The following is a 17,480-nucleotide window of genomic DNA, read 5'->3' on the forward strand; positions in this document are numbered from 1 at the left end:
GGGCTTTTCCTGTATACCTGCCCAGTGCATCCGAGTTCAGACTGCTGTCCAGAGCGGTCACAGTGGTGCACTGTGGGATACCGCCCGGAAGCCAATACCGTCGATTTGCGGCCACACTAACCCTAATCCGATATGGTAATACCGATTTTAGTGCTACTCCTCTCGTCGGGGAGGAGTACAGAAACCGATATAAAGAGCCCTTTATATCAATATAAAAGGCCTCGTAGTGTGGACAGGTACAGCGTTAAATCGGTTTAATGCTGCTAAAATCGGTTTAAACGCGTAGTGTAGACCAGGCCTCAGAGACTAGTTATTAATGGTTCTCAATCCTGCTGGAAAAGTATAACAAGTGGGGTTCCGCAGGGGTCTGTTTTGGGACCAGCTCTGTTCAATGTCTTCATCAGTGACTTAGATATTGGCATAGAAAGTACGCTTATTAAGTTTGCAGATGATACCAAACTGGGAGGGATTGCAACTGCTTTGGAGGATAGGGTCATAAATCAAAATGATCTGGAAAAATTGGAGAAATGGTCTGAGGTAAACAGGATGAAGTTTAGCAAAGACAGATGCAAAGTGCTCAAGTAGAAAGGAACAATCAGTTTCACACATACAGAATAGGAAGAGACTGTCTAGGAAGAAGTACGGCAGAAAGGGATCTAGGGGTTATAGTGAACCACAAGCTAAATATGAGTCAACAGTGTGATGCTGTTGCAAAAAAAGCAAACATGATTCTGAGATGCATTAACAGGTGTGTTGTGAGCAAGACACGAGAAGTCATTCTTTCGCTCTGCTCTGCGCTGGTTAGGCCTCAACTGGAGTATTGTGTCCAGTTCTGGGCACCGCATTTCAAGAAAGATGTGGAGAAATTGGAGAGGGTCCAGAGAAGAGCAACAAGAATGATTAAAGGTCTAGAGAACATGACCTATGAAGAAAAGCTGAAAGAATTGAGTTTGTTTAGTTTGGAAAAGAGAAGACTGAGAGGGGACATGATAGCAGTTTTCAGGTATCTAAAAGGGTCTCATAGGGAGGAGTGAGAAAACTTGTTCACCTTAGCCTCCAATGATAGAACAAGAAGCAATGAGCTTAAACTGCAGCAAGGGAGGTTTAGGTTGGACAATTGGAAAAGTTCCTAACTGTCAGGGTGGTCAAACACTGGGATAAATTGCCTAGGGAGGTTGTGGAATTGCCATCTTTGGAGATATTTAAGAGTGGTTTAGATAAATGTCTATCCAGGATGGTCTAAACAGTATTTGGTCCTGCCATGAGGGCAGGGGACTGGACTCGATGACCTCTCAAGGTCCCTTCCGGTCCTAGAATCTATGAATCTATGAATTTTATATTTATGCATTTGATTTTCTTCTTCCTAAGTGGAGTACTTTGCACTTATCTTTATTGAATTTCATCATCTTGGTTTCAGAACAATTCTCCAATTTCCCTTCTAGTTTGGTGTCATCATTCACAAATTTTATAAGCATACTCTCCACTTCATTCCCAAAGTCATTAATGAAAATATTGAATTGTACTGGACCCAGGACAGACCTCTGTGAGATCCCACTAGATACATGCTCCTAGTTTGACAAAAAGCTACTCTAAGGGTACGTCTATACTACCCGCCGGATTGGTGGGTAGCGATCGATCTATCGCGTGTAGTGTAGCATGATAAATTGATCTCCGATCGCTTTCCCATCAACTGCTGAACTCCAGCTTGGCGAGAGGTGGAAGCAAAGTTGATGGGGGAGCCGTGGCGCGCTGTGAGGAAGCAAAATAAATAATTTTAATTCGATCTAAGATACGTCAACTTCAGCTGCACTATTCTCATAGCTGAAGTTGAGTATCTTAGATTTCCCCCCCCACCCCCAGTGTAGACCAGGCCTTAGTGCAGTCTTTCAACCAGTTGTGCACCCACCTTATAGTAATTTCATCTAGATCACATTTCCTAGTTTGCTTATGAGAATGCTAGTGGGACCATGCCAAAGCCTTACTGAAATCAAGATATATCCTGTCTACTGCTTCCCTCCCATCCACTAAGCTAGTAAACCTGTTGAAGAAGGCAGACTGTATCAATACACTGCTATCTTCATAATGTCATATTGTAAGGTCAATGTGGCTGACAGGCAGATTTCCCAGAAGGCCCCGGGATTTATAGGCTCCCATAGAACCCCTCCACTGGGTGGTAATTTAAGCATTAATCCATATCCAATCTCTGCATGCCCCAACAAAATTTAGAACCATCTATATGGAGTGGGATGCACCAGTGGAGAAGAGTGGGGCTAGGAGCTGGGATGGGGATACTAGGAGGGCTGACCTGGCTCACCTCTGCTGCCTATTGTATTTTTAATTTAACAGTCTATGCTGTGATCTGAGATTCCCTACAATGCATGCCATGGCAATATAACAAATTCAAACACTGAGGGAGCAGTGTACATGGCACCAAGTACTGAGGCACTCTGGCCTACTGGAGAACCACAACATGAAGTAGTGTCAGTGGTGTGCCTATCTCATCTGAGGGAAGAAAAGAGAGCCCCTGCCCCTACATCTTGTGATATTAGTGTTAGGCAGATACTCTATATGTGCAAAGAGCGGTGGCGGCAGAATGGGTTGGGGAGGGATGAGGATGCAGGCATCTCTTAAGTTACTGGTTTTCATTGTGGGGAACAGGCATCTCTTGGAGGGGGAGTGGAGGAGAGACATCTGTGTGGACATCTAGATCCATCTCCGTCTCCATGTGGCAGGCCTCTCTACGTGAATGACGGGGCAGCAGCATTTGTGAGTGGTGTACAGGAGAGAGTATATTATGGATGAAGGGAGAGATTGAGGTGCAGTGGTTAAGGAGAGACTGAGAAGTTCAAAAGTGAAAATTAGAAAAGCGAAACGGATGGTTAGAAAAGAGTGAGAAGACAGAAGAAAAGGGAGAAGAGGAAGAAAATAGTAAGGAAGATTAGAAAGAAGGAATGAGAAAGTGAAAATAAAGGGGAAGAAGGGTTAGAACAATATAGGAAAAGAAAGGGGGTGGAGAAATAGTGGAGACAGTGTCAAGAAAAAAACAATTATTGATATTTATTTGTTGAACACAGTAAGTTCACCACTGTCAGAAACACAATCCCTGGCCTAGAACTTACAGTCCAAAACCCTGATCTTGCAAAGAGCAGCATTGACTTCAGTGGGGCTCCAAGTGAGTACAGAGATACACCCACAGGTTTCACTTTTCAGGACTGTGCTATTAAACTGAATTGCCCTGGCTTTACTAGCATTTGTGTGAGGAATCCAAATGGGGAAATCTTTAAAGTGATTTGAGAGCATATGTTGTGCTGTCAGACAAACTGTTTCCACAAGGGAGGAAGAGAGCACAAGAACTGTCTCCTTCCCCTTTAGGCCTCCGTGCCAGGACCAGAGACATTCCTAGTCCTTAGGGGTTAGCCCTACAGTACAGTCAGCGGGTACTGTGATAAGGTTGTGCCCTATACATACCTGCGATAGAAGGGGGGGGGTTCTTGATGGTCCTGTGAAACAGCCAGCAGATCTGGTTCTGCACTCTCTAAAAGGGTGCAGCAGCAGCCAGTTCTCCCACAGAAACCATGCCTAGTTCAGACACAATGTCTCAGGCAGCTCCTCCTAAACAGGTGCACCTTGTGTTGGTCTTCACTTCTTTTCCCTCACTCCACACACCATGCTTCTCTGGCTTGAAGGCTTTACTTCTAGAACTTCCATTGCTAGGTTATCTTCTGTGATATACAGTTCAATGGGTAAATGACCAGTTAATTAAGATGACTAAAAAGAACACTATTCCTATCATTTCCTCTGCTAATCTGATTTGAAAGAGGACTTTCCACCTACTGGTCTGATAATTTTCATGTTTACATTTGACTGTAGTCTCTTTTAGTTATTCACACAATTAGATCATAGTCATTCATTGTCTTTGCCGTCCTATTGAACTCTTTGTGGTTATCTCTCCATCATCTTTGTGACCCTGGGCTGGCTACTGTATATCTTCTGCATTAGAGCCAAAAATACAAAAATAATGCAGGTTTTAAATGAGATGTTTTGTTTTTCTGCCTGTAAAGCATCTCTTTAAATTACAGACACTAATTTGGATTTTATTTAACTTTCAGAATAGACATTAGGATTTTTTCTTTCAGAAAACCCTTGCCCCATTTTTATGATGAGAATGACCTTGGCATGAGACAAGGTTCATTTGAAAATGGAATGCTGATTTCTCTTTCCAACGCTTCATGTGACTATAGCAGTATGCTACCAGAACTGCAGATATGATGTTTTAGTTGTAATAATAATAAAAAGACATGATGTCTCCTTATAGACTAACAGACGTATTGGAGCATATTGGACATATTGGAGCATGAGCTGTCCTGGCTGAATACCCACTTCGTCGGATGTATATCATGCATCCGACGAAGTGGGTATTCACCCAGGAAAGCTCATGCTCCAATATGTCTGTTAATCTATAAGGTGCCACAGGACTCTTTGCTTTTACAGATCCAGACTAACACAGCTGCCCCTCTGATACATGATGTCCCCTGTTTCTGTTTGTCCTGTATGGGCTAAGTCCTGCCCATGTCAGATCAGGAATTGCAAGAGTAGAAGCAGTGCCCAATGTATTCTCTCAGTAGGGTGATTTTTAGCTAGAACAGGTTTCTTACAGGGAAGGCTAGGGGCTGCAGCATGGAGAACATTTTGAAGAGCACCTAAATTGTGTCATTCCCTTCCCTTTTCACAGAGAAGGACACACAAAATATCACACCTTCTGTCAGGCTGCATTCCCCCGCTTCCCATCCTGGTACACAGTTCCCTACCCTCAGATTCTATCTGTATTTTAAAATTCCTTTTCCAAAAGAAGTTTTACAGGTTTTTCTGTTTCATAAGGGTATTTTTCTACAGGGCGAGTCTGAGAGAAATAGCACAAAAGGTGCTCAGGCCCCACCCTCTCCCTCTGTGCATCTTCCTGCTTGTCTCTTCAGCAGACAGCGTCAAGTGTTGAGGTGAAGTATCTTATCTTTCAAATACCTCTGTGGACTTGTAGAGGACTCCCATGGGGGAAGAATCATCCCCCTCACTGTTCCTATTACCTTGTCCACATGGGCCTTTTGCCCCTTTCTGAGATCTGGGGTGGAAACTTTCCAGGTTTCCATCGCTTCTCTGTTCTGTGCAGGGCGCTGAGGAGGAAAGAACTACTCTCCCTTGGTTCTCCAGGTTTTAGTTATTCCCCAGCAGGGCCACCTGGGGTGGGGGACAAGTGGGGCAATTTGCCCTAGGCCCTGCAGGGCCCCCACAAGAATATAGTATTCTGTAATATTGCAACTTTTTTTATGGAAGGGGCCCCCGAAATTGCTTTGCCCCAGGCCTCCTGAATCCTCTGGGCGGCCCTGTTCCCCAGCCTCCATGGAGGGGATTCCCTGCCCACCAGGCTTCTCGTTCTCTCTAGTACTATGTAAGATTCTAATGTGTGAAGAAAGGGGGCTCATCCAGCAGGCTCCTGTTATTCCCCAGCTCCTTCTGGAGATCATAGGAAAAGGAGACTCTTCTGACCCAAGCTTTTCTGCTGCTCTTACTGAAGAAGACCCTTTTGCAGAAGCAGAGTGAGCTCCCCAGACCAGCAGTCCATGAGAGTCATCATGTTAGTCTAGGTGACAAGTACACCTTTCCGTCAGCAAAACTATGAAACTGACAATATGCAAAGGGATGACAAGTGCATAAAATAAACAAAGTGTGTTTAGGGGATTGGGGGGAGAGACAGAAGAACATTATTTCTTATTAAGTTTCTACTAGAGTAATTTTAGGGATTTCTTGTAATTATAGTGGTAAAAAAATTTAAAACATTGATTTTTTCATGTTCTTTTAAGTTCTCCATCTCAGGGTCTTTAATAAAGCCCCATATTTATATCTTCACTGATGCTCTGTGGCCTCTGCACCTCATTAAAATACAGCAGGGAACTCTTTAAAATGTTTGAGTAAACACATACTGATGAACCATAAGTGCTTGATGCTTTGGCATATGATGATTCTTTTTCAGTAATAAGAGCCACTCAGTCACTTCCTGCAGATTACTAACATCCATTTAACTAGATGAGCTTCTGCTTCTAGATATTTATTCTTTACTTGAACAAATAAGGAAGTCAAACTGCATATCAGTTATTTAAATAATACAGCACTGTTATTTTGAATCTTCTCTCCCTTCTTTATGCATACATACATACAAATTAATCTCTTGTGTTGTGAGGCACAATTCCATTAGCTTCTGAGGAGTTGCAGCTGCTTATAGTGGGGCAGAATTTGGTCTATTGTGTGCCCTGATTATTACTAATTTATACAGAGTCCCTTCAGAGCTGTGAAGGTTAAAGTGGGCTCACTGCACATCATTCTGCCTGAAGTAGTTATGACTTCATGTCTCCTGGGAAAGTGTAATGGATCTCCTAGGGGGTTATTGCTTAAGGCTTAATTTTTTGCTTATTCTGCTATAAATTAGAACCTGTACTTGAGATAAAAAAAAAATAAACCACCCACTCAGCTAATGAAAATGCATGTGCAAAAGAAAGCAGATTTCAGTATTCCATCCAGGAACAGGTGGAAGGCATTGGGCATTAAAATATGTATGTATTTATATATGGCCCTGGACTGATCTACCCAGATAGCTGCAGACAGAGCTGAAATAATTTAAACCTAACTGCGCTGTTCATTTTCTTGTAATGTTGGTGAAGTCAGAACTGATCACTTTAATTTTCAGGTGGAAGGGTTTAAAAGGCTAGTTTGGTACAACAGAGTATCACATGTGTATATATATGTTACAGTACATAAAGTGGACTGATTCTGCTCTTACTTACACAAGTGTAAATCAGGAGTTGAACTCAAGGGGGTTGCCCTGGTGTGAAACAGATTCAAAACCCAGATGTATAATGAACCTCAGAAATTCTGGTACCCACACATGGTATAAATCAACAGTTGATGAATGCCAGACTGTTTTTGCTGAAAAATTGGTAACCTCTGATGGCAATCCTGTCCTAACCTCAGAGTCCTTGTAAAGCCAGTTTAAAAAATGCAGGTGGTTAATATCTATTTCCGCAAAGAGCTGCAAGTGAATATGTACCAGCTCCGGTTGTTATTGACATCAGTCGCACAACTATTGACTTCAGGGGAGCAGTACTAGTCCTTTAAAAACATTGCTTATCAAGAATATCCCCATGGGCCTGTGTTCTTCAGGGAAGGCTGAGACTAGGGTTACCAATTTTGGCTGGACATATTCCTGGAGGTTTCATCACATGATATAATTTTTAATTAAAGATTAATGTTTAATTTCTGGAGACCCCAGGACAACTCTGGAGGGTTGGCAACTCTAGCTGAGACCAGAACATATCTGGACTCATGTCAGAACAATATAGAGGAAAAAATAGCTTGGTTTCTATGGTTGATTACTTAGATTGTAAACTCTTTGGGACAGAGACTGTCCTTTTGTTCTGTGTCTGTAGCGCGTGTAGCACAATGCAGTCCTGGTCCATGCCTGAACCATGATGCTGGTGATACTAAGATAGTGCTTTTATACTTTAAATTTATTGTAAGAGTTTTGCTGCATATAGCATTTTAATTTTAAGTCCGTAAATTTTAATCAAGAATGATCCAATAGTGAGTACAGGCCTAATAAAAATCATAAGGAATGGACATTGGCTCCACATTACTTTTAATTAATTAACCTTTATCTTAATGTCTCACTGTAACTACAGGGACAGGAAATATAACTGCTTTTTCACAAAAGGGGCAGAAATATGAAATTACTTCTGAAGGGAGATTCAGATATTTAAATACACTTCTTCAGCCAAAAGCTTGCACTTCTACATTAGCTTGAAAAAAGTCAAGATAATAGTTTTAATAAAATTATATTAAAAGGAATGAATTGGCATATTTCATTTTAAAGATATGCTTTTGTCATGTCATATAATCCTGTGGTTCATTTCAGCATTGAAATAAAATAAATTGCCACATTCAAGAAAGGAAAATGCATCTTTGAAAAACCTGTACACCGTTTTTCAGGGGATTAATTTTTTCCCCATCAGTCTCAAAAGTTTTGTCTGGTCAAGTAGGAAGAAAAGGGTTATGGCTCCTTTAATGGTTCACCACCTCTTTGGGGCTGGGAAGGGGGCATCATCTGAGCTGCAGGCTGGCAGGAGGAATTCAGGTAAGCCAGTGGTTCTCTGTGGACCATATATGTCCTGTTCTGCCAGACAGAGCCCTCTCCCATATCGGTTCCTCCCGCACGTGGGATTGCAGTAGGCCAGGTTTTTGTGATCTCCTGTGGCCATTGCACTGATCGCCTCTTTTGAGACTGGTAAGGAATTTCCCCCTCACTTCCAGATTGGCTGGAGCAGGAATTTTTGTTTTGTTTTCACCTTCCGCGCAACAGCTCCAGCACTTGCCTAAATAGGTTAGGAGGAATGGTTCAAGTTGTCACAACTTGGCAGGTGCCCAGTGCAGGTACTCGTTCCATAGTGGGTCCAGTTCCCTGATAAACTGGGATGGGAAGTGGATTTAGGGGAAGGCATCCCCTAAAGAATCCTGGGAAGCAGGGTCAGGGCTTCTAATATCTGGCACTATGAAGAGACAAGTCCATTTACCCTTATATGAAGTGAGGGTGGTGGGATCCCAGCGACAGTCTGGGAACAGCTGGCGGGGAGGTGGGGGAGTGTGTGCTGATAACAACTGTCATAAACAGATGGTTAAGGGTTAATGTCTCTTTTACCTGTAAAGGGTTAAGAAGCTCAGTGAACCTGGCTGACACCTGACCAGAGGACCAATAGAGGGACAAGATACTTTCAAATCTTGGTGGAGGGAAGTCTTTGTGCTTTTTGTGTTGTTCATTGTTCGCTTTTGGGGCTAAGAGGGACCAGACATACACTCAGGCTTTCCCTATCTTTCTGAATCTGTCTTTCAGATTTCAAAATTGTAAGTAATAGCCAGGCAAGGCGGATTAGTCTTATGTTTGTTTTCTTAACTTGTAAATGTGTTTTTTTGCTGGAAGGATTTTTACCTTTGTTTGCTGTAACTTTGACTCTAAGGCTAGGGGGGAGTCCCTCTAGTCTATACGAATCTGAATACCCTGTAATGCATTTTCCATCCTGATTTTACAGAGATAATTTTTACCTTTTCTTTCTTTAATTAAAAGCTTTCTTTTTAAGAACCTGATTGATTTTTCCTTGTTTTAAAATCCAAGGGATTGAGTCTGAACTCACCAGGAATTGGTGGGGGGAAAGGAGGGGGATGGTTAATTCCTCCTTGTTTTAAGATCCAAGGAGTTTGGACCAGTGTGAAGCCTCACAAGGCAACCCAGGGAGGGGAAAGTCTGGGGGGAAAAGGAGGGGGATGATTAATTTCTCCTTGTTTTAAGACCCAAGGGGTTTGGGTCTGGGTTCCCCAGGGAAAGTTTTGGGGGAACAGAAAGTGTGCCAGACACTAAATTCTGGCTAGTGGCAGCGTACCAGATTTAAGCTAGTAATTAAGCTTAAAAGTGTTCATGCAGGTCCCCACTTTTTGTACCCTAAAGTTCAAAGTGGGGGAAAAACCTTGACAACAACCTTCACCCAATGGATACAAATGATTAAGGAAGGAATTGTGACATGCATTGTACAAGTTATTGCCAGGTAGTTCTCAGAGGAGTTCAGTTAATAAAGTTGTGGCCTAATTAAACTACATCCCTTGTTCTTGTTTTTCTTCCTGTATGTCTGGGACAACAGTGAACTGTCATTGATAGGACTGAAGTTGCATTGCTTTGTATGGTTAACTTAAGCAGGCTCAGAACTGAGTTTCCCCCCATCTATGGTAATGGGTGGAATCTGATGATCTAATAGCTTAGTAGGATAAATTGATTGCCATGGACACTTTAAATGGAAGCATTTAACTTTTGGGTGTATCCATGTTTATAATGCATAAGCATGTTCTCAAAACCAAAACAACACACAGGGGAATATGTTTGGATTTTTCTAATGCTATAGTTACCATCTTGCATCTGGCAAAAACAGTGAATCCTCGCTAAACAAAGGAAAGCAATAGAGCTTAACTTTAGTTTAATAACAAAAGCAAAATCTGAGGCTAAAATGTATTGGAGGAGAAAATAAAAATGAAAACAGGAATTGAAGCTAAGGCTAACATTTCACTGAATCTTGTTGACAGATGATTGTTTTTAAAGAGCAGGGCTTTTAGAACTAAATCAACTTCTTGCTAATATTGTACATTATGTATAAATTAGAGACATAACCTTCATAGGTATAATCATATTAAAAAAATATTTGTGCTAGTAATTATTGAGCTCCTCTGATTTTACTGAAGTTATCTTAATTATCTCATCTTAATATGTTACAAATTCACAAAGTTGTAAAAATGCACTGCTCATTACTGCTATCTGTGTTCTAAAAAGAGGTGCTTTTTAATAGAAAAGAGACAAGATAAAGGTTTCCTGCTTGCATTGTGGACAATTGTGTTATTTCCTAAACTCAGAATAGAATAGAGCTACTAAAATAGTTGCTACATTTTTATGAATCCCAGAACATACAATGATGTTTATATTTTGGGTTTGTTTTTTTTTAATAGATTAAGATGCCTGGTCAAGCAACTGGAGAAAGGTGATGTTAATGTGGTGGATTTAAAAAAGAATATTGAATATGCAGCATCTGTGTTGGAAGCAGTTTATATTGATGAAACCAGGTAAGTTTTCAAGGGGGAAAAACAAGAGTTTTATGATGGGGGCTCATATTCTACCATTGGTGTTTGCTCTTAATTCTGACATCAGCTGGTGCTCAGCAGAAGACATAAGGACAGAATATGGCTCTTAGGTCTTAAGAGCAAGCGAAAGAATTTAAGATTCAGGGTATCAAATGTCACCTTCTGGAAAGCTTGCTCAGTTCCCATTTACTTTAATGGGAAAATGGGTGAAGCACAATCCTATGTCATGAGAATTTATGATTGGGTGTAACTGAAAAATCCAGAAGCCAGATTCTGATACTCTTCATCACTGTGAGGAGTACTTTACAGCACGAACATGTCTGTTGAAGAGGAGAGATGTTGTCAAGTGAAATGCTAATGAAGCTAAGTCTGAGAATCATAATCTGGCCCACAATAAAGAACTTTATAAAAAACTAGGATTTGTTTTATTCTATTTTTTACAAATATAAAAACTTGATGATTGTTACTAGAACTATTACTTGCAATTATTTTTTTTAAATGGTTTGACTTTAATGAGACTGTAAATTCTAAATATTCCTATATTTGATTTCTTGAAATAATTCTAAGACTTGCCCTGTAATTGAAGTTAAACTAACTGTAAGGCAACTTTCTGGTGTTTCCCTCGGTCTTATATTTCACTGTGCTGACCTTTTAAAGTTTTCTCCTGAACTGAATGTGCTTCCAAGAATGCCTGCCAAAGCTTCTCCAATATTGTTTACATGTTGAAAATGTGTCTGGTCCTGTTTCCTTATTCAATTTAAGAATGCCTGACCTTTTAATAATCATTTCAAGGACTTAACTCATCTCAATGTGCTTAGTGCACTATTGGAGGGTGCTCGATATTATGGTGACGAGTGTAGCATTAGAACCTTTATAGAATAGAATAGCTTCTACATTTAGAAAGATGGATGGCAATACTCATGTAATGTTTCTGTTCCCTTTCCATTAATGTGAAACCTTCACATACCAAGCATTACACATCTATAATTTTGAAGGCTCTCCCATGGGGGAATTGTGGGGCTTGCTCCACTCTGAAAAATGAGAAAACGAAATCACTGCAAAATAAATTGACCTTCAGCAGCAGTCTGTGCACAGTAGTTCACTTCACAGACTAATTCTTGTGTCAGAAGGAGCCAGGCAGGATCAGCTGCTGCAGTGCCCTGTTCCTGTCCTTAGCATGTGCATATTCCTGTAAGGGATTGCAAAGCTGCAGCACCAGAAGGACTTTACTGAGTAGCCTGTTCACCATTACATAGTCCTGAGAGACACTTTCAAAAGTGCCCTGATTGTCCCCAGTTCCGCAAGGTACTTAAGCACAGGACCTAATGTAAAGCACATTAGGAGCCTCATTGACCTCTGTCCATGTGCTCTAAGGAAAATTGTGCTTTTAAGTTAGGTATGTGCTTAAATATTTAGCTGACTTGCAGATGTAATGAGCATTTACAAAGCTAAGACAAGTTCCAGTGCCCAACCTGAAAAGCTGATCCTAGAGCTACTACTGACCAACCATCTGCAAAGATGCTAAGGTTGAAGGCTTGAGGTTCAGGCCTTGTCTTCATGAGAAAGCTACGCCAATTTAATTTAATTCATTTTATACTGATTTAGTTAAATTGGTGCAAACCCCACTGCAGACATTTACTTCAGTTTATCTTAAATCAGTTCCTAATTGACTAAAGCTAAACCAAAATAAACCTGCTTTAAAGTGAACTGAGTGTCCACTCAAGGCTTTTGGTTTAATGAAGGCTGTTTAAAAATCACACCCTTTAGCCTGTGTGGTTTCCTCAGGTGGTCAAGCCCTCAGAAAAGTGCTGCACATTTCTTTGGGTTATGCCTTTCCTGATAATAAATCAGTGGTTCTCAAACTTTTGTACTGGGGATCCCTTTCACATAGCAAGCCACTGAGTGCAGCCTCCCTTATAAATTAAAAACACTTTTTTATATATTTAACACCATTATAAATGTTGGAGGCAAAGCGGGGTTTGGGGCGGAGGCTGACAGCTCGTGACCCCCCCATCGTAATAACCTCATGACCCCCTGAGGGGTCCCGACCCCCAGTTTGAGAACCCCTTTAATTTTGTTTTTTAAATCTCTCCAGTGTGCCGTGTCCACTGCCAGTTATAAACAATTATTTTCTCACAATTGCCTGTGCAGTTCACTTCCCCAGGAACCTTTAGAAAGTTATTTACCATTTTACTTCAAAGGGGACCGTGCAGTTCATAGTGATTGCTTCTTCTATTGCTAAATGGCCAAAAAAAGCATGTAATTCCCATTACTAATAATGGGAGCTATGTTAAATAGATTTCAGCATAGTCAGCTGTAGACAAAGGCATAAAGCACTGTTGGTGAGGGGAAAGTATTCTCTCCATCCACTTCTCAAACACTGTGGTTAGAGGGATGTACCATTTATAACCCAGTTCTCAGTAGGAGTACCATGACTATGTACATAATGTGAGTTTGGGCTCCTCTCAAACATGGGGTACTGTGGGGATATGAACAAAGCCATTATAATGAATTATCCAGGTTTTTATGGCTTTGTGTGGAAGGACATCACTGAGCAGGTCTAAGCACCCATGATGGCCAGCAGGTAGAATTTCATACAAACAGCAGGATAAAATGCCACACAAACGTATTTTGTGGCTGGAACAGGTGCATTACATTCACTATGAGCAAATCCTCAAATGACTTAGTCAGCATTAGGGGGCTAGCAAGCTTATTTTGACTGCCCAAATAAGAACAAACATAGACTCATAGATTCTAGGACTGGAAGGGACCTCGAGAGGTCATCGAGTCCAGTCCCCTGCCCTCATGGCAGGACCAAATACTCACTAGACCATCCCTAATAGACATTTATCTAACCTACTCTTAAATATCTCCAGAGATGGAGATTCCACAACTTCCCTAGGCAATCTATTCCAGTGTTTAACTACCCTGACAGTTAGGAACTTTTTCCTAATGTCCAACCTAAATCTCCCTTGCTGCAGTTTAAGCCCATTGCTTCTTGTTCTATCATTGGAGGCTAAGGTGAACAAGTTTTCTCCCTCCTCCTGATGACACCCTTTTAGATACCTGAAAACTGATATCAGGTCCCCTCTCAGTCTTCTCTTTTCCAAACTAAATAAACCCAATTCCTTCAGCCTTCCTTCATAGGTCATGTTCTCAAGACCTTTAATCATTCTTGTTGCTCTTCTCTGGACCCTCTCCAATTTCTCCACATCTTTCTTGAAATGCGGTGCCCAGAACTGGACACAATACTCCAGTTGAGGCCTAACCAGCGCAGAGTAAAGCGGAAGAATGACTTCTCGTGTCTTGTTTACAACACACCTGTTAATGCATCGCAGAATCACGTTTGCTTTTTTTGCAACAGTATCACACTGTTCACTCATATTAAGCTTGTGGTCCACTATGACCCCTAGATCTCTTTCTGCCATACTCCTTCCTAGACAGTCTCTTCCCATTCTGTATGTGTGAAACAGATTGTTCCTTCCTAAGTGGAGCACTTTGCATTTATCTTTATTGAACTTCATCCTGTTTACCTCAGACCATTTCTCCAATTTGTCCAGATCATTTTGAATTTTGACCCTGTCCTTCAGAGCAGTTGCAATCCCTCCCAGTTTGGTATCGTCCGCAAACTTAATAAGCGTACTTTCTATGCCAACATCTAAATCGTTGATGAAGAGATTGAACAGAACCGGTCCCAAAACAGACCCCTGCGGAACCCCACTTGTTATACCTTTCCAGCAGGATTGGGAGCCATTAACAACTACTCTCTGAGTACGGTTATCCAGCCAGTTATGCACCCACCTTATAGTAGCCCCATCTAAATTGTACTTTCCTAGCTTATCTATAAGAATATCATGCGAAACTGTATCAAATGCCTTACTAAAGTCTAGGTATATCACATCCACCGCTTCTCCCTTATCCACAAGGCTCGTTATCCTATCAAAGAACGTTATCAGATTAGTTTGACACGATTTGTTCTTTACAAATCCATGCTGGCTATTCCCTATCACCTTACCACCTTCCAAGTGTTTGCAGATGATTTCTTTGATTACCTGCTCCATTATATTCCCTGGCACAGAAGTTAAACTAACTGGTCTGTAGTTTCCTGGGTTGTTTTTATTTCCCTTTTTATAGATGGGCACTATATTTGCCCCCTTCCAGTCTTCTGGAATCTCCCCCGTCTCCCATGATTTCCCAAAGATAATAGCTAGAGGCTCAGATACCTCCTCTATTAACATATGTAATTTCACACTGGTTTGGAAAATTCCCATTCCTCTCAGGCTACTTTCCTAAGGAGACTAGTTTTATGTCCTGAGACTATTAAAATATTTTCGAGAACTGTAACTAAATCTTTGAATAAAAGACTTTTCGCTCTTCTCTGACCTTATGCAAAGCAACATTTATTCTTAAAACAATTCCCTGTAGGGTAATCTCATTTTTCACAGTACAAAATTGAAAGAAACCTGAGATTTTTCTCTCTTTTTTACTCTTACTGATAATTTTTATTCTCAAATACAACTTCAAAATGAGTGCTGACCTCAGTTCACAAGCTCACCAAGTTCTGGCAGCATTCCCTTTTATAAATGTATGCCGAGCTATAAAGTGACCCTGCCAATATTTTGTGTTATACACACACAAATACATATAACAGTTTTTCTTACCTCTGTTACTAATGGCTTGTTAAATAATAAAAACGGAAATAATTTTTAAAATTTACTTTTCATCATTTGTTATTTGTTTACTTATTGCGTGTGTGTGTGTGTGAGAGAGAGAGAGATAGTTTGATCCATGACAGGTACACAGTCTGCACCCAACCCTGAGCCAGTTCACAGCCTTATATTTACAAAATATTCTCTCTGGTGTTCCTTACAGTCTTGATTCTGGACCACTGAAATCAATTTGGAAATTAAAAGGGCTATTGTTCAGCACAGGGAACTGAAATCTCCATTATAATATATTCATAATAATACTAGCTCTTTTACATAGCACTCTGTCATGAGTAATGCAGAAAAGGTAACTGCACTTTAATCAGCCTTAGTGGTAAACTGTATTCCAAATCCCCAGTATAAAGTTTTTAGGTATAATCCATAGACAAATTCTATCCAGTCTTTGGAGAGGAAATTGGTCATTTGGCAGGAATGATAAAATATTAAGTCCCAGTGAATGAAGTGGGAAGAAACAATTCTGTGTGGTCACAGTTACTACCCATCCAAGAGGAAAGCCGGTGCTTTGTTCCACACAGGGTTTCTCCAATGAGAATTTGGAATGGAATTACATTTATCTCTTAGTAGATTAAAAATAATAGCCTAGATCATCAAAGGATGGGTTAATCCTTCCTCCTTGTAGTACTCTGGGAGCATTTAGTCCCAGATATTTTGAGCCTGAATATACATTTCTTAATAATGGAAAACTCAAATTGACTTCAGCAAGAGATTTGCTTACTTAAGGACTACAGCAGAGCATTCTTTAATTAGCACTTTACTTAGTGGCTATTTGTCAGCAGGTACCTTTATCAGTCTGTTTTCATACACGCTATGTTGAATCCAAGCTCAGTCCCTTCCTGGGATTTCATTTATTAACAGAAAAACTTACAATAAAATAATGTAGGCCCTGATCCTGCAAATATGTAATGTGTAGCCAACCTGCTGCTCTTACACAGAGCACAACTGAAATCAATGGGGCTCTGCATTCCTCCTGTGTGCTACACATTACAAGATAAGCCCCATAAGGTTCAGTTCAAACTTTTTGTCCCAGACTTCACTGTTCCTAGGGTTCCTCCCTCCAGACTGCTCATCCCACACCCTATATCCTCTGTAAGAGCCACTCTTACCTCTCATATCCAAATGAGGTAATAAGCCACCTGCCACATAAGCCAGCAAAACCCACCCAATCCTTTTCCAAGCAGAATCAACACATGCTAACAGGATGGGGTGTTTTGGATGAATATTGCCAGCCTGTTATTTTATGACTTGAGCTATTGCTATCCATATTTGTACATTATACTCCATTCGAGTCAGAGGAGAAGACTGGGTCTGCATAGAAAAGTTGGATGTATATTTCTGTAAGTAAAATTGCCAGAGCCTTGTTGGTTTATTTACAGGATGCAATACATATTGAAACTGGGGTTTAGAATGAAGCTGTTTAATACAGTAAGAAGGAAATCTTTCAGGTTCTCCTGTTTTCCTTCTGTTTGGTTCTGTGTTGCTCTACACTCTATCGTATCATCTGAGAATGTGGTAGAAAATGATTCCTTTTAAGATTTTACTATCCTTTTCCAAGAAATATGCTAATAACTTCATTTACGAAGTGCTGAAAGTAATCACCTTAGAAAGTAGCCTGGCAGTTGGGAAAGTCTTCCAGAGTGATGTGAAATTATGCTTTTCTTTTGGGCAGTGATTGTAAATGTCTCATTAAAAAAGCTGAAGCCTTCAGTCTTCAAAGGAGGCTTTTGACAATTTCTGAGTGAGTGAGAAATCTTAAAGCAAAAAGAAGTCAGAATGTGTCAAGGACATGTGCATGGTAGGAAAGCTGGTTATTATGAGTTTAATAGTCTGCCACTCCATTTTAAATATTCCTATGTTTCTGTTTTAATATCCAAATGGGAAATGAAAAACATAACAATGAAAGTAAGTTTCTTAAAGTCACCATCATTTTGTAGTGATACTTGTTTAAGTTTGCTGATTTTTGCTATTCTTGATCATTAGAAGTTGCTGCAAAAGTTTCTTTTTTAAGGAGAAATGAAAATGACAGTAATTGAATAGAAG

General features: G+C 40.5%; 1 protein-coding gene across 8 annotated transcripts in view; it reads left to right on the top strand.

Annotated features, from left to right (window-relative positions):
- The window catches only part of PDE1A (phosphodiesterase 1A), a 283,981-nt gene that overhangs the window by 166,931 nt on the left and 99,570 nt on the right, over positions 1-17,480 (top strand). For all 8 annotated transcript variants that reach the window (XM_030580757.1, XM_030580763.1, XM_030580758.1 and 5 more), the window contains one exon: positions 10,585-10,698. In XM_030580757.1, the coding sequence (XP_030436617.1) occupies positions 10,585-10,698 (114 nt within the window). The remainder of the gene's footprint in view (positions 1-10,584; positions 10,699-17,480) is intronic.

This window comes from Gopherus evgoodei, chromosome 11 (genome assembly GCF_007399415.2).
Source record: "Gopherus evgoodei ecotype Sinaloan lineage chromosome 11, rGopEvg1_v1.p, whole genome shotgun sequence".
NCBI classification, from domain to species: domain Eukaryota; kingdom Metazoa; phylum Chordata; order Testudines; family Testudinidae; genus Gopherus; species Gopherus evgoodei.